Source organism: Larimichthys crocea, chromosome XXI (genome assembly GCF_000972845.2).
Source record: "Larimichthys crocea isolate SSNF chromosome XXI, L_crocea_2.0, whole genome shotgun sequence".
Classification (NCBI taxonomy): domain Eukaryota; kingdom Metazoa; phylum Chordata; class Actinopteri; family Sciaenidae; genus Larimichthys; species Larimichthys crocea.
This window is the reverse complement of record NC_040031.1, coordinates 17,134,768-17,152,451: the sequence shown is the minus strand read 5'-3', so window position 1 is coordinate 17,152,451 and position 17,684 is coordinate 17,134,768. Positions and strand designations below refer to the sequence as shown.

The 17,684-nt window shown below is 39.5% G+C and overlaps 1 protein-coding gene across 4 annotated transcripts in view; it reads left to right on the top strand.

Moving 5' to 3' along the window:
* scaper (S-phase cyclin A-associated protein in the ER) overlaps positions 1-17,684 on the top strand; it is a 57,407-nt gene that overhangs the window by 19,425 nt on the left and 20,298 nt on the right. For all 4 annotated transcript variants that reach the window (XM_027273151.1, XM_010729405.3, XM_010729404.3 and 1 more), the window contains 4 exons: positions 2,621-2,757; positions 7,501-7,566; positions 8,000-8,126; positions 14,683-14,798. In XM_027273151.1, coding sequence (XP_027128952.1) covers positions 2,621-2,757; positions 7,501-7,566; positions 8,000-8,126; positions 14,683-14,798 — 446 coding nt within the window. The remainder of the gene's footprint in view (positions 1-2,620; positions 2,758-7,500; positions 7,567-7,999; positions 8,127-14,682; positions 14,799-17,684) is intronic.

Below are 17,684 nucleotides of genomic sequence, written 5' to 3'. Positions count from 1 at the left end.
AGACCCAATGGCTTCTGACTTGATTTAGCAATCACCTTTTAGACACGGCAGCTCAAAAAAAAAAAAAGAACTTGGTGGCTTTGCTGAGGAAAGACTGTTCTTGGTGAGCCCGGCCAGTAGAGGGATCACCAGGCTGCAGAGGGTATCAGAGCTGACCTCCCTAAGGTGTTGAATAGTCTTAAAGGTCTTGTAGTTAAAGCTGCACTGATAGCCACAAATTGAGAACGGTGATGAAATATCCAGACTGCCAGCTGAAGCGAGCCGCTCCCTCCCCACGCTGTTATGAGTTCTGACATCTCGTCTAGTGATGGCAGTGAAGCTGCTATTGAGAGATCCAATGAACAGTTTTCAGTTTTTTGTCTTTGTGTGACTTGTCACCCTATTTAAATGTCACTGATAGGATGCATTTCAATACAAACATGTCATGTAAACCACTTTATAGCGATGGTAACTATATCCAGAGTAGTATCATATCTTACCTAGCAGCCAACGTGAAATACAGCTGCTTCACGCCAAATGAAAAGCCGACCTCCCAGGCCTTTTGTATGTGACAAAAGAGGCAGTGGATGAACATATCCCATAGAATCTGTATTTGTTGTTGTAGAGAGATGTTTAGAGGGGTATCAAATTACTCGCAATCTGTAGTATTGTGTGGTAGCCCTTAGGCCAGCGTCTTTGCTGCTTTGTTACAATGGTTCAGTGGTAGACACCTGTCTGTCATCAAGTCTGATTGTCTCAAACACTCAAAGTCTACACAACCTCCATTCAGACTAGACTCCTAGCAACAGGAAATGGTATGTAATCATTATATATTTATTTGCTGAAGGATTATTGTCTGTGTTGTCAGCATTATACTCTGTTTGACAGCTTAATATTTCAGGTACTCTTTTATATTACCAATGTGATATTGCAGAGATGTTTTGGATGCGTTACTGAAGCGATTCCATTAAGTGAGTGGCTGGTGCACTGGATAGCCTCTCAGAGAGATTACTGAACAGCTGCTTCCCAAGTGAGGGACAGCTACGGTCATGAGACATGACTGACCTGTAGTATCATGGAGTAGAGGGCAGAGGTGTGTGCACATACAAATACAATCGCACACATCTTTCTTTGGAAACATAATACTCTCGCTCACAGTGCCCCTTTTCTTTCCAAAGTTATCAGCATCTCCTTTACTCCATTTACCCTTGTTACTATCAGGCAAAAAAAACAAAAAAACTACTTGATCAACATTAAAGCCCCTGGAAAAGTTGCATAAAATTTATCTGTACTATTGAATATTCACTACTAGTACTCAAACTTAAAAAAGCATTGTTGCATACCGTCGATTAATATTGAATTTAGCCCAAAACTTCAACTCATTTGCATTATTAGGACCTTGTTGGTGTAATCAGATTTGATTAGAATTGTTGGCAACATCAGCAAACAGCCGCAGAACTGTAACTACACTTTGATTTGAAATATTGCCAGATATTCAGTTGGTGCACAGCAGAATAAGACATCACTTTCCCAATGAAATACATGTATGTGAATGACCAAAACAGCTCATAGTAATAGTTTAGAAAGCAGGTTTCCAGAACCTTTTTTAAAGTCTAATTGTCAATAAACCTTTAGATTCAGTCAGTAGTTTGTTCCTCAGCCCACCTAAGGACACCTGTTTTTTTTCCAACCCTAAGTGAACACCCCTATTCAGGCAGCAGGTGCACTGGCAACACTTGTGACCAAAGGGTATAGCATCCCACGCACAGGTTAGCTCGACTGCTGAATGGAAACCCTTTATCTGTGAGGCCATCCAATGCTCTGGGGGTGCTGGATGACAGCATAATTGGGTAATTGGTTTCTTGCACATGCATCATGTTGTTCAAATTGGGTTACATTCCCTTGTCGCTGGGTGGAAATATCAGAATCATCTGACAGGGCCAGACAGACGGTAACACCTCCAGCCTTTTAGCATGTCCATGGGGCAAGTGACTTCAAAACACTGAAGAGCATTGGACATGATTACAGGATACTGTGGTGTTACTGAGACATGCAGATGTCACACAATATACTCTGTGCCACATCTTAAGTATGTTACCTCTACTTATAGACAGTTATCAAGGATTTGCTGTTCTATTTCCATCATCATTTTGACTAAAAATGTTGTATTGTTGATTCTGAGATGTGTACGCATGTACAATAGACACCATTTGTATCAATAATGCAGTTTTTGTATGGACTGTTTTACTTATAACTAACAGTACCTGACTGTAACAACACTCTGTTACAAGTAAAAGCTCTGCATTCATTTTGTATCATAAATTGTTAAATGACACAGAATGACTGCTTTCAAACTGTCATATTATATGGATCTAAATCAATACTGTAATTATATATTATCAATATTGTACAAGCTGATTAATAATACCAGAGATAAGATTTACACGTAGAAGTACACAATTACAGAAAGTTAAATAAAGTACAGTTCTGGAGTTAAAAAGCTTATTTGCTTTCCATCACTGACTTGTGGGCTTGTTTTGGCAGCAAGGAAGACACAATAGTTATTTTAGAAGTTTGTTATAAGTAATGGTAAAAAAAAGAAATGCCAGTGTCTGTCATTTATTGATTGTGTCTACTCTAGGAACATCTTTCCTTGAAGAAATACATTGTGGATATTGTGACGGACAGCTCTGTGTCCTCTGAGAGCATGAAGGATGGAGAAGAGAGACAGAAGGCACGGAAGAAGGCAAAGAAGCTGCGTGCCAGGATGAACTCCAGGTAATTCATCCGTTTTCTCTCTTTGTTTGTTTGTCAGTCTGCCTCTCTCTGGGTTTCCCCTTCTCCATCCTCTCACAAGCACAGAGGACAAAAACTGTGCCAGGACATTTTTATGAGTGACAAGGAGATGGAAAGCAGATGTTACATGCATCCTGGCTGTCCACAAGGTAACACTGATGAGCTTAATTTATGACCACTTTCTGTGATTGGGCAGCAAAACTGCAAATCGATCTCTAGAGCCCCAGCTTTCACCTGTAAAGAGCTTTCCTCCAAATTGCTGCCATGGCATTGCCAAATCTGAAGCCTCCTTCGGTGTACAGGACGTATGTTAAAGTATGTATGAGCCATGCCTATTTTTCTTCTTCTGAGCTATTGATTTTTAAATAAAGTATCAAAGAAAATCGATAGTAATCAACAAATAGGAGGTTGTGATGCCGTGTGTCAGAACCTGGACCTGAGCTCAATCATTTTAACTGGCTGTCACAACAGGGAGGGAGAGGAGTGGAAAGAGACACAATGTTGACAATTCTTACTGTAAGATGTTATTGATGCAGATTGTGAGACATTCCACTATAAGCAGGGTGACATTGACATCTGAGATGTACAATAGCTAATTGTTTTTTTAGGATGCAATGTCCCTGTTTACAATTAAAGCAAGATATGTCATTTATCATCCTCAGTCAGTGCCTGCAGAATCACTAACATAATGTAAACAATAAAATATTGGAGTAACCAGTGGATAAAAGTCCTATTGTTGTACTTAAACAAGCTGGGGGGAAAAAAGTAAAAGACCAACCCAAATGTGATAATAACATTACAAAGTTCTTTTAACTTTAACTTTAAACTATTTTTCTGTTGTTTTAGCTTGGGAATGTTGTGGGGGTGGTACTTCTCATGAACCACCATCCTCCTTCTGCTTGTAAAATAGAAGCTGGCCCTGAAATTGAATTTAAAAACTCATTGGTATTGGGCAGGAACCATATCAAAACAACACTGGTCTATTGTTAGTTTTTGCAATAGAGCTTGAACATGATGTAACCAAATAAACACAGCCCTAATGCACACCACTGCAAGAACACACAAAGCCTTTATACAGTATGCACAGAAAAATACCAACCTAATGATGCGGCTGTGACTCAGAAGTAGAACAGCAGGTTGCCCATGGATCACAGAGTTGGTGGCTTGATCTCTGCTCCTTCTGTCCATGTGGTTAAATGTACTTGAGTGGCGATGGCGAGGCACTGAACCCCAAATTTCTCCCAATGGCCAGGCCAGCAGCGTGTGCGTGTGTGTGTGTGCATGGCTGAATGAGCAGCATTGTAAAAAGCGGCTTTGTCCCCCTCAGCTTGAAAAGTGCAACATAAGTGCGGTTCATTTACCATTTATGATATAATGGAGGGTGTGTTGATAATGTTGTTTTAATGGCTGGACATAAGTAATGCTGTTTGTAGAGTTATCAACTAACATATCAGTTTGGATTCTCAAATTCTCTATTGTAATACAGTACTTTACACTGGATCTATGTTTTCATCAACACAAGGAACAATATTATCTTCAGGTGTCAGGATAGACCTCTAACATACACCCAACAGATCATTGGGCAACAGAGGTACAGATCAGATCAGTCTGATCAGTCTTAATGCTAACTAAACTCTCCTTAAGAGGCAATTTCTTTTTTTTGTATAATATATGTAATATGGAAAATCTGTAAATAAATGTGACTGAAAGCTCTATAAAGGGGTTTAATTATGGCCTCTATAAATTTGGCATTGTATTAAATCCTGAAAATCCTAGTTAGAATGACAAATATGAAACATCTTGGCAATACTAACACATTATTGCAAAGAGTCTCCTCTTTATTATCTTTATTGGGATTATGATTTAAAAAAAAAGATGTTAGTAACAAGAAGAATAGTAACATTAATTGTGTATATCATTTGCAAAAAGCCCATTTCTGTTCACCAGCAGCCGTTTTTCATCTGTCAATTATATAATTAATTATTTTGTGTTATAGTGATTGATTAGAGTGCAAATTGCCTACCAGCCCTGTCTAGATGACCTCTCTAGAACATATTTCAGAGTTTTGTACCAGTCTTATGTGAAGTATTAATATACATTATTCTATTTTACCACTTTTTTATAAGATACTAATGATTATACATTATTATCTTTTACCAATTTTAGTCTGTCTATGGTGGAGTTTTTCCTTAGTGTTCACAGAGGTAAATGATCCTAACAGAGCCTCCAACTTCTTATCATGATTGACCTACAAATATGACACGTATGAGATTTCTAAAAAAAAGGGGGAAAAAAGTTAAAATAATAATAAAATTTATTATTATTATCCTTTTCAAGGGAAAGTATTTATTCAAAAGAGGAATAAGAGGCAACTGCAGTCTGAAACACTCATCCCATTCTGCTACAGTGCTTTATTCTCAGTGCTGCTGTTTTTGGCTTTGTGAGGCGCAGCGGTACTGAGAAAGTGACAACATGATCTGTCTCTGTTCACCGTCACTCCAGCACCAGCCCTGCTGAGACTAGCACTCAAAGGCAGCAGGCTTTCAGAGGTCATAAATAACACAGAGCCCCAGTAAACATAAAGGTGAGCCGCTTCACCACCAGGTGGAAATGAACCATTTTATTGGAACGCTGTATGGTGTCCGTAAAACGTGAGTGGTTCTCACTTGACTTTTCACTAGGCCAACATGCAGCACTGTTCTGTTGTAACGCAGTGCACACACACATCTTGACCCACATGTTTTTTGTTTTTTTTGTGGCTTGGCTAACTTTCTCTAATAATAAGTGTCTTGGGAAGGAAAATATGCTGCTGAAATTTAATGTAAGTATCCTGTCAGTTAGTGTCAGGATGAGTTCTGAACTTGGAAACCAAAGTCTATTTGTGCACACAGGTACCAGCGGTACAAGCTATAGCCGGCTGCTTGTGGTTTGCTCAGCAGGGAATAGAGTGGGCTGTGTGTGTACCTCAGATGGTGGTGTGTGTATACAAAGACACTCCTGTATGGAGTGTAGAATACAGTATGAGGTGGTAAGCATGGTCCTAATTCATTTTACCCAGTCTGTTGCCTCAGATTACACGGGAAATGTCACGCTCATAAATGAACATACATCCACAACACTGCACATATAAGCTAATGGGTTTTAAATACACCAAGTTATTTTATAGTATTAGTGTGATCGTAGGTGTCTATTCAAAGTCTGTGTTGTGCACATTGTAGTCATGGTTTGAATTGAAGTGTCACTGTAGAGGGAATAGGGGTATGAGGAAATGAAATATGTTGTGTTATGACCTGCTTACAGTCGTACAGTATAGATTTGTGCTTTCTCCCTTATTGCTGATCGCTGATATTTATTGCCTGAGGCCCATTTAACATGGGACTTCTGACTGTAATGAATTGCTTGGCTATTGCTCCCTGTTTAACCTGATTAGGTGTAAACCTGTCAGAAATTAATATTGTAATATCATGAATGACGGACAGGGCGGGTATAGTTCAGGTCCTTTTTTGAAAGCGAGTCTGTGCTACCCATACATCGTACTCACAGGACACGGAAAATGACGACCTACAATGAATACTGAAGGGCAGCACAGACGTATATTCTTATCCTTGCTCACAACTTGGTCTGTTGACACTGATATTTAATGCAGTAAGAGTGTTCTCTTGTTTTTGGTCTTGCACATTGCTTTAGGTTTTACTCTTTAAATGTTGATTTGAAATATATTAGGAGCATTTGATAAAACAAGGCTACATTTCTTTTGTAACAGCTACATTTATACAGATAGTAGGTAAACCACAAAAACCATGAAACAGCAAATAATTAATTACAATATGTTTTTTATTTTAACAATATAGTTCTAAATGCTAGAATATTGTTTTCTACTTTTGGGACTTATTTGGATTTAATACAGTTTCATATGTCCAAAAATTAAAATCCAAAAATAGGATTAAAAATAGGATATCTGCTGCGGGTAAGCAGTTGTTTGGTATTTTCTGGTCTAGCTGTGAGGTGAATTATAAGCTGCTGTCAGATGACTGACCTTGAATACAAGAGAAAAAGAAGAAAAAAAGAAAGGATGAGGCTTTGGTTGGTCCACGTCCAGCCTTCCCGGGAGAAATCCACCTGTCGTCTTCCAGAAAGTGTTTGATCCTATCAGTGTAGAGACGGGTAACCGGAAGGTGCTTTGGCTAACTCTGATCAATAGTTACTTATCATGTCTGGGAATGCCTGATTGACAAAGTTCCCCACTCTGTTGTTTTTCCCTCTCTCTCTCTCTCTCTCACACACAAAGACACACACCGTTTGTATTTCTGAGTCTGGCTGCTGCAGTAATACCACCGGCCCCCTTAATGACCATGACCTTTTTTAGGAGTGCACACATTCAAAACACTGCTTGTGTTGCTTGTAACCCCCATTAACTGTTTATTTGACAATGAGTGAAGTGAATAACTTGAGCCTCCCTTGTTAAACATGGAAGGCGGATTTAAAGGTAGAATTATGTCTTCCTGATAATAGTCGATGGCAGTGAAAACACCCGTCCCCACAGAGCTGGTGTCTGATTATTTTAAGCCAAGTTACTTGGTGAATTGCTGACGGGCCAAATAAACAAACTCAGCTTGAACTTTTTCCTCTCTCGCTTCACACTTTCATCTGTTGTTCTTTACTGACAAGCCAAACATTTTTTTTTCCCTGGGATTCAAAGACTTTTTCCTACTTCTCCCTCTGCAGGGCAAAGGAATATGAGACCTCAATGGAGGCAAAGACACAGGTCCCTGACTCACCGTACAAGGCCAAGTAAGTGGTTTCTTTAAAAAAAAAAAAAGTTTTCCTTCATTTTTAATGTTATATTTGAATGATTATAAAGGTAAAATGGCATAGAGCTTCAGCTAACCATTATTTTCATAAGAAATTTTTTAGCCGATTGTTTTTTCAATTAGTCATTCAATCATTAAAATCTGTAAAAATAAAAAAAAAGAAATGGTATAAATGCCTGATGTATTCGGTTTGGAACTAACAATTATTTCACAATTATTTCATCAGTTAGTCAGTGAAGGTTAAACAATGCCAGGTGACATCTTGTTTTGTATTGTTGACAACCAGTCCAAAACCCCAGATTGTTTTTTTTTCTAATACGAAACATGTAGCTCAATAGTTTCAGCTCGTTTGTGGTGGAGAGAAGCTGGTTGAGGAAGCATGGATTAAGAACTATGTGTGCCTGTATTTTCAGGTTGCAGCGCCTGGTGAAGGACCTGTTGAAGCAGCTGCAGGGCCAAGACAGTGGCCAGTGGGTAAACAACAAAGTGTCTGGTCTGGACAGAACTCTGGGAGAGATCTCTCGCATCTTAGAAAAACAGGTAGAGCAACAAACAACTTGCATAGATGCCATAGACAAACATTTTTATGCACCCATTCCCACTGAACACTTTTCGCTCACGCAAATGTCTGTTGCAGTGCAGTTTAATGTTGCAAACATTGGGGCCGTCCTCTTGGGTCCATTATGTGCTGGTCTCCAAGGAGCTCCCTGCTTTATAGGCTTGTCTGTTGACTGAACAGTTTGCAGCAGTGCACAGGTCATGCCAGCCCTTTGGCATGTCTCCTCAGTGATGAGTTGTGCTTGGCTGTGTCTCCCTGTGTCTCACCCTCCCAATGAAGAGTATCACTTACCCCAAACCAACTTGCCTTTGGTCATGGGCTTAATGAAGACCAGATTAACTGTGTTTTCATTGTGCACATGGTACCAATAGAGGAGCTTCCTAGCACGAGAGCAAGCATTGTCTTGTGTCTCTGTGGCTTGCTTGACTCAGATGTCACTGGTTTAGACAATAGTAAATTGGATTTCCAGATGAAATGCCATCCATGCACAAGGCTTTATTGAACAAAGGCAAGTGTATTTGACATTTTTTCCCAAAGATTTTTCTTTTTTCTTTCACTTCTTTACAGCTGTAAAAATAAATATAATTGTCAGTTATAATGGCAGACATTTATGACTATGGTTGATTTGAAACATCTGTCCCCGAGGTTTTGTCGCATGACGTTTTTTTTTTTTTTTTACAGTAAAACTCACATCAATTTGAGACCGAGAGAAGGAATTAAAACACCTGCCACTGTGTTTATGATGAGAAGAATATACAACCCACTTCCTGTAATGAGGCATAAATTTCCTGCCAAGTTGTGGTTCGAGCCATCATAACATCCCACTGAGCATGCCTCTGGGCGTGAGGATAGAGAGATTATGGTGTCCCATCAGTGACAAGGGGGACGGCTGGAGAGGCTATTATTGAATTTCCCCAGAGAGCCAAAGAAAGAGATGGCTGAGGTGGGTGGTAGAGCATCCTGTAAGGAGAGAGGAGGAGACCAGTGTGATGTGAGTAGCTCACAAGCTGTCACTACATGAGGGCTCCTCCCCTCAGCGCCACATAGTCCCAGTGGGAGGTCAGAGGTCAGTGGGCCACAAGAGATGTGCTCCATTCAACTGTGATGTTGCTTGCAAGAGGGAAGATCAAGGCTCTGTCTGGGCGCTTTTTGCTTGTCTTTTACCACAGTGAAAACTGTTTTGTCAAGTTCTGCTTCACCAGCTTCTTACAGAAACATTCACTCAAAGCTGAGTGGAACAGTGTGATTGGCCAACGAGGCAGCCTGGGGAGCACTTCTCTCTCTAATCCCTGGACAAAGTCAAATAAATAGAGTCTCAGTCAACATGGCTGTCTAGCCCCTGAGTCACATCAAGCCAAGATCATTTAGATTATTTGACCTAACAAGCATCTCTCATGTCATTGACTCACCTAGAGATTTGTTTTTCTCCCCCATATCTGATTCAGTCTCCACTTTCTCTGCTAATTCCTTAGACAACACCCGACACTCCCCCTCACACACTGCTATTTGGGTCCCACCCCCACCCACTCCTCCACTGCTTTCTAGACTACGTCCAGTCTCTGACCCCAGTGTGTTTCTCCCCCTGTGGCCTCTAATGGTATATTTTTTGTCGAACCTGATTTTTGTTCTTTACTTTTCTTTTACGTTTAGTTCAGAATAGCATTTTTCCCAATGTGCTGCTCTTTTATTTTTGCTTCAAACTTGCCTCATTATTAAGTTCTTGTATTTATACACTGCATAAAGTGTTAACCACTGCAAGGGCAACATGTGAGACAGGTGAGGAACTGTCAGCAGCGTGGTGCTCTGAGAACCAAAGACTTTACATTTTCATTTGCCAGCTGTCAGAGCATGGTATGGTTGTGTCGATCAGTGGGCCTGGTGGGAGTTGTATCTGGGGACATGGGGGGTGTGTTAAGATCAGAGTGGCAGGGTAATAAAGTTTCTTACTTGGGCCTCCAGCAGACTGACAGATACAGCCCAGATCAGCAGTGTCAGAACTTTGTCAAAGACTGCAAAATTAACAGCATGCTGTTCTGCTCCGTTTAGAAACTATCCGTCTTTGACTAAAACGTGCTTCCATTAAATAAGAAAAAAAGACTTACTACTAAACTACGGTACTAAACATTTGTAAGTTACAGCTTCCTTTTTAAATTTGCTTTCATCCCAAAAGTTCTGGCTGCTGTAATGTTATTATGTTAGATGATATTATGGATCAAATAAATAATAGATATTACAGCAGAATATTTCAGATTCATTTTATTTAAGGTTGTTTGTTCCAGCACTAAGGTTCTGTTAGACTGTCACTTTGGAGGATTTTTATCTCAGACGTAGTTATCTTTATTTTAGAGGTTGTCTTTTGTTTGCTTAATAATCAGATGATTAATTGAGAAACTGGTCCTTTTATAAAATAGACATCCACAAGGCGTAAGATGAAGGTTTCAGGTGTTATATTAACTTAATATTAACTTTTACTTTTGGACACCTATCGAGCTGCCTCAAGGAATCAGTCTTCATCTGTACTTGCGCTGTACTGATTAGTGGGTGTTTACTGAATGGTTGATATGTAAAATATAATGATAAAGTTGGGTATTGTAAATAGTTCAGAGCCTCTAGTTCTACCTGCATGATCAGACTTCATTTAGTCTAAAGATATTTGTTGGGAAAGAGGAAAGAAAATCCCTTTGCATTTTCCACAGCTTTACATCCAGGGAATGTTAATGTTGAACATTTTGGATCCATTTAATGTCTAAAGTCACTAAAACAATAAAATATACACACAGTGTATACTTCTATATTAGATAGCTCTATCTAGTATGTTTCTAATTGCTACTGTTGTACTCTGTACACAAATTTCAGCTCCAATGTTATTACTGTTGTACTCTGTACACAAATTTCAGCTCCAATGTTATTGTTTTTTTCCCCTCATTGTAAGCTGTAATTTGTTCCCAAACAGCTTCATGTTTGTTTCCTCGCCACAAGACCAATAGAGAGTGAAATGGTTCTAAGTTTCTTTGTGTATTAGTTACAACCAGAGGCTGTGTGTGGTTTCTGTGGCAGGTTCGGTTTTGCACCACAATGACCTTTTGATTAATCTGGGTTCATTTTATAGAATAAACACAGTTTGTAGAATTATCCATTTCCATATTCACCCTGCACTCACACAGTCTACTAAATCAAATGCTATTATCTCTTGTAAACATACAAGTTTATACTCATCCCTAAAATGTTTACGTCAGCAGCCTTGTTGTGGTTTACAGTCGACTCGGCCCACAGAGTTTTGTTTACCACTCTCAGGCTTTTTTTATGTAAGGCTGTATAATGATGAAAGTCATGTGAGGAGAGGGTGATCTGTCATACTTGTCTGTCATTGTTAGGTTTTAGTTGTGAAGGAGTAAACTTGTGACTTGAAGGTGCAGATCAAAGTTGAATCCTTAATGAACTCTGCCAGTTGTTGTCCATCTGTTGGTGAGGCAGGACGGCCGAGGCTCTGCCCTCCTCTCTGCTTTAATTAAAGTGTCTGGTAGGAGGAGACTACAAAGTGCAATCTGGCTGGTCTGCTGGTCTGCGGACAGTGTTGCAGGAATAGCCAGCTGCTTCGGGCTTCCCATCAGCTGGGGTAACAATGGTCACCCTGGAAAATAATTGGATAAGATTCCCCCTGTTGTATAATTCAGGAGCCATCCTTCTCACTTGTGTCTTAATGCCTGTCCCTTGCTGGTCGCTCTTTTTTTTTTCTTGGGGGAAATGAGTTGCTCATCCTATTACTGTGTTTTGTTGTAGCTTCTGTTGGTGTGTGACCAGGGACAGACAGATTGGACCTTTTTTTAAAAAGAACACTGTTTGCTGTCTCACCCACAGTCACAATCTCTACGAATCATTTGGACAAATAAATCAAAACCTGATGATGTTGCTACATGAAAAGTTAAGTGAACTTCGGCGTTATTACAGCAATTTATCCTAAAGAGGGACATGATGAATGTCTACCATGACAATCCATTAAATAGTATTTAAGATATTTCACTCACAATCACATAGCTCACCCTTATGGTGGTGCTTGAGATAAAGTTGGGGATTGCCATTGTCAGTCAGAGTCATCGTTGGGAGATCATGAATTTCAAGACAATCCATGCAATGGTTGTCAAGATACTTCAGTCTAGACGAAGGCTGTGGATCAACAGACAGGCCAGCAGTGCTATCCCTGGAGCCATGCTGTTAACAAACCCCAAATCTTTATTACTTTCATATTCTATCTATCTATAGCCAACCATACACTCAACTTTTAACTGTGAGGGTGTCCAAACCTTGCAACGTTTGAGCTAACCGATAACCAATCTTCTGATCTAACTTTGACTGCAAACAAGTGCATTTTGTTGGAGAGGTATCTGGGTAAAAACATTGTTTGCGATACAGTCAAGTTTGAATGCAAATTCAGCGTCTGTGTACATACACTCACTGTAAATACTTACACACATACATGACATGGTTTTTGTTACCCTACATGGTTAGGTTTGTATCATCCCTAGATGTTTCTCACTTGAAACCCAACTGCTTTGCACAAAGATCAACATTTGCAAACCTCAGAGCTGTTATCATGCAAAACAAAGCCTTACTGTACTTCAGACATTATGTTTGTGGTGAAACGTGCATCTTCACTGTAATACACTGGTGCCTTCTTTTGTTTTCAGTGGCCCATTGAATGCAAAGACCACCTAAAGATAGTATGTCAGGTAGTTTGAATGTAATCCTCTTCACTCGTATTGTTCCATCATCACAACAGATAAATCTGTCAGCAGAGCAGACAAGGCACTGACTAGTCAAGAAACCCTTGTCTGGTTTTCACAGGAGACAGCCAGGACTGGGCAGGTCCCAGTTACCCCCATTAATACCATTTGATAAGCTCCTATGAAAGAGCTGCCTTTTCTCATTTAGCCTCAGAGCTTTTAGGTAGGTGTGTTGATGGGAGGGTTAGGAGAGGGGTTAAGCCAAGCTCAGTGACTGAGACCCAATTGATTAGGCATGGAAACTGCTGGCAACGTACAGAAAGGAAGTCATAATGAGGTATTTTTTACAAACACTTCTCAGACCCTTCAAACTGTCTTTGAGATATTTCTCATTATGTTAAAGGCAAAGGGTCTTTGTAGTGTTTGTTAATGTTTTTGTCCCAAACCCTAAATGACTGTTAAGTGCGTCTTACGTGTGTGTGTGTCTAACGCCGGATTCGAAGAACAGTTACCTCAGCACCGGGCATGAATGACAGATGAAGAGCTTATCTGTAATTTGGTAAAGCGCTTCTCTCTCAATGTGTTCAGGCTTGTTGGCAACTTCCCATCTGTGGAACAAAAGCGCTGTGAAGTGGCTGGATTTTAGCGCTGTCACAGCTCTGAGGAGCCCGTAACCTCATTAGGTGGAGGAGTGACCTACAGTGTAACACGGCCTTCTGCAGTCGTGTGAAGAAGGCGCTCCATCAGCAGCTCCCCTCCAGCTCCTTTTCCTCCCTGTCGACCCAGGCACAAACATGTCTGATAGTCAGCGCTCGCTCCTGGCTTTGTACTTGTTGATTTATAAGACACTGTAGCAACAGCATCTGAACTACTGCCAATTATTCTATCATCACAGGAGGGCAGGACCCTAACTATTTACATGTGCTCATAAATCCAGTGTGTACTTTATTGTAAGTGAACTGAGGTAAAAAGCATTTAGCCTAAAAACAACAGGAACCAATAGACTTAACTTAAATTGTCCAAACTTTCTTCTTAACATAAAATGATTTAAATGATGATATTTTTTTGTTTATAGCACTATTGTGTCCTCACTGACTGGAGGAACAAGACATTTCTGACAACCTTGAGTCATGAGTTAAGCATAGTCTTATAGTGTAATAAAGGAAGGATGCAAAACAAAGTTGTTTGGACAAAAAAAACAGGTTTATGTTGAAATTAAGCACTTTGATCAACATGTTGACTTCCGTAAGGAGTAATTAGTGATTAGTGTGAGACGGGGCAGTGTTAAAGGTTGAAGAAAAGTTCTTTAATCCCTTTACATGCTGACACAATAGGTGAAGAAATATAAATGTTGCAACTTTCTTACATCAGCGGGTGTAATGTATTATCAATTGAGGACTGACTATGCTAAGAATCTCATGTGTTTCTGCATCCTATCGTATTAGAATTAGTGCCTTCACGTTGAAGTTTTCTAATCGATCCATTCTTTGTTTTGCCGAGTGGCAATTTCTCAGTTTCACTTCAGTCTGCGGTCATCTGCTGAGACCACCCTGGTGCTAACTGGAGCCTGCAGAGCATTTTCCTTCCACTGAAACTTGACTGCTGCGAGGCGGAGTTGGGTTGTACACTTTTGAGATTAAACAGGAATACTTTTGGGATCACTTTGTTTCAGATTTCAATCCCTCGCCTGTAGGAGTAAGAGAGGTTCCCCCTCTGGTGAGAGCCATGTAATCCCCCTGTCCAACTTGTGGCTCATTGTTCCCTGACTGTACCTCTGTTTCACTCTCTCCCTCTCTCTCTGCTCTTGCCTCAACAGAACAATGCAGACCAAGTGGCCTTCCAAGTAGGCGGCGGACTGTCAGCTCTAGAACAAATTCTGCAGGTCGTCACTGCTGCTTCCACGCCCACTGCAGTTCCTCGTATTCCCCTTAAGTGAGTACCATCAACAAATTGATCTGTTTATTCACAGCTTTACTTATTTTCACGGTATACCTGGAAACATACAAGTGGATGGTGTGAGACAAATTGACTATGTCTGTCAGTTTATTAACATGACTTAATCAAGTTTCTGTTTCGAGCCAGTAGGGTGAGCTGTCTCTTTAGCTTATGGTCGGAACAGTACTCAAGCAATGTGTGAGAAACATCTTCTTTTTTTTTTTTTTTTACAAGGTGCAAATCTTAATTTGGGTTAATTATCAAGATTAGAATAGATGGGTGGTTTTTTGCAGTGACAGATATTCCCTGTGAGCCTGCGTTTATGAACAATGTATGATGAACAGCTTTCTTTTTTGTTGACTTGCCCTAACATAGCCTAAGGAACGTTTACATCACATTACGTCTTTTAAGAAACGTCTATCCGTGGTGTTTATTTAATGTCCTTTCAAGTTCTGATGCAGAAAGAAAAGTCGACTCTTTGCATTGTTTTACATATACTGTGTATAAATGTATCAGAGGTTTTCTGTTTGGTTGGTTTAGTATTAACAGATTTCATCTTTGCATTTCTGATTGAGTTGACACAACCTAAATGATACTTTTGAGTGATCCGTATTGTTTAATTTCTGTCCGTTCTGCGTTGTATATTCTCATGGCCTCGAGCAGCTGTTACAGTTCTTCTCCCCAATGACTTCTCTTTGACTGTATCCTTTCTCTGACCCTACTGACAATGCAGTTGTTTATTTCAGTGCGATTTGTTTTTGCGATTGCATTGAAGTGAGTGAGCTAATCTTAACTTACCTACTTCATCACTGTTTATAACTGCGTCGTCTCAATAAATATCCTCAAAATGTATTAATGAATAACAGCGCTCCCCTTCCAGAAATGGAAAACATTTCCATTTCCGTAATCAGTTTGTGTTCGTTCTTTTCACTCGAAACACAAAAAGCACATGTGTCCCATCTATCATTTAGAGTGCAGAGTATTTTTGAGTTGTGGGTCTGGGTTTTTGCATGAACTGCCAGTAGATAACCTCAGAGCGGCTGCCGTACTCACTAGTGGGACTCTGTAATGGACTCGAATGGCCTTGCGCTCCCATTCATTAGCATTTACTGGTCTCTGAATCTCTGCTAATGGACAAATGCCTCTTATATTTATAAGGCTTTTAAAGGGCATCACATGTATATTGATTTTTTTTTTTTTTTTTTTTTTTTTTTTTTTTTTTTTTTGGTACACTCTCTTTCTCGATCATTGTAATCTGAGGGAATTTCAAGCAGACTTCTGAATTGAAAGAAATGTTATTATCTTTAAATGGAGAGACTGTCTTCTTGTACAAAGCATTGGTTTGCAGTGTTTGTTTGCACATCTATGCATGACGGTCTGTTAGCTGAAATACCCACAATTCCTCCTTGGTTTTTAGGACATCTTGACATGCTGCGGTGAAGATTCATGATTCTGTCCTCTTCACAAAAGCCTCATCAAACTCTGGAGTGAGTTATGAATAATCATAAAAAATAATCTTGAATCATCTTCTCTTTCATAACTGAACCTTTCCAATAGGCTTGTGAACTAATGGAAATACAAATTCCAATAGGCTTTTGAACTAATTTCCACAGAGAAACCTTATATTGACTTAAAGAAACAAAGAAAGAAATATAAATATAAATAAATAAATAAATAAAAATAAAAGTTTATTTTAGTAGCTTGTTTAGAATCGATCTTGATACCTCGTTCATCTGCTTGCCTGTCAGTTAGTCCTAACTACTGGACCCTTGAGAGCTTTTCCAGTTGAGAGCTGAGAACTGAACCAGAGATAAGCCGGTGATGACCACATCAATCCAGCCATGTAAAAACATTCATCCTGATCACATATTTTATATGTTTTGTACTGTAGAGTCAAACAGCCATGTACTGTAGCTTGTAGACTGTACCATAATACATAATATAGTTATTAGAGTAACGACTCTGTAGGCTACAGCTATGTCTGTAAATAAAATGTGCTTTATTTTTTTATGAACAGTCACAATTTTACAAATGTCACTGTTTTGTGAAGCGTGTAAAATGCGGGAGAGGTCGCACTGTAACCTTGTGATGCCGCTCAGTCAGTTCAGTGTAAGTCGGGAGCTGGTGACGAGATGCAACACAAGGACGAAGCCCGGCTGTCTACTTATCACTATCCGTCATCTGGATGGCTGTGCGGCCTAATGGGCTGCTATACGGACGCTAGCCCCAGAGTGCACTACATTATCTGTTTACAGTGATGCTGCCGTATTGATCACCTCCTCCTACCAGATAAGCAGAGTGATTTACAAAAAAAGCAGCTGCAGAGATGCTCCTGCCATATCTCTCCCCAGGGAGGCTGATTCCATATTGTTACCATTACATTAATGAGCTAATTCCTCTACGAGACTCCACTAATGTCCTGGTGTAACCCTGTGGTCACTGGAATGTCTAGATCAGGATTTGTGTAGCCACTGTCATTAGCTTCAGCTTTAGAGATGATATCTCACAAAACACAATAACATCCAAAAGTTAACATCTAGTTTTTATGTGAACAAAATCAGTTTTACTTCACATTCATTTTATTAATTTGAATTTTTTTATTAATGTTTTAATTTTTATATTCTAATATATTTTTCTCATTCATTCATTTATAGCTTTTAATATGCTTAAATGGCTTAATGCCATCATTAAACATATTCATATCATATCTTAATATTCTCAAGTAACCCTGCAATTTATCTACCAACTTACTTACTAGTTTAATTTCATCTATGAAATACTATAGAAATATATAATAATATAGCCAAAACATATTCAATTTAATATCATTCAGTTCTAACAAAAACATTGACACCAGTGAAAGAATGGGAGGCTTAAAGGATT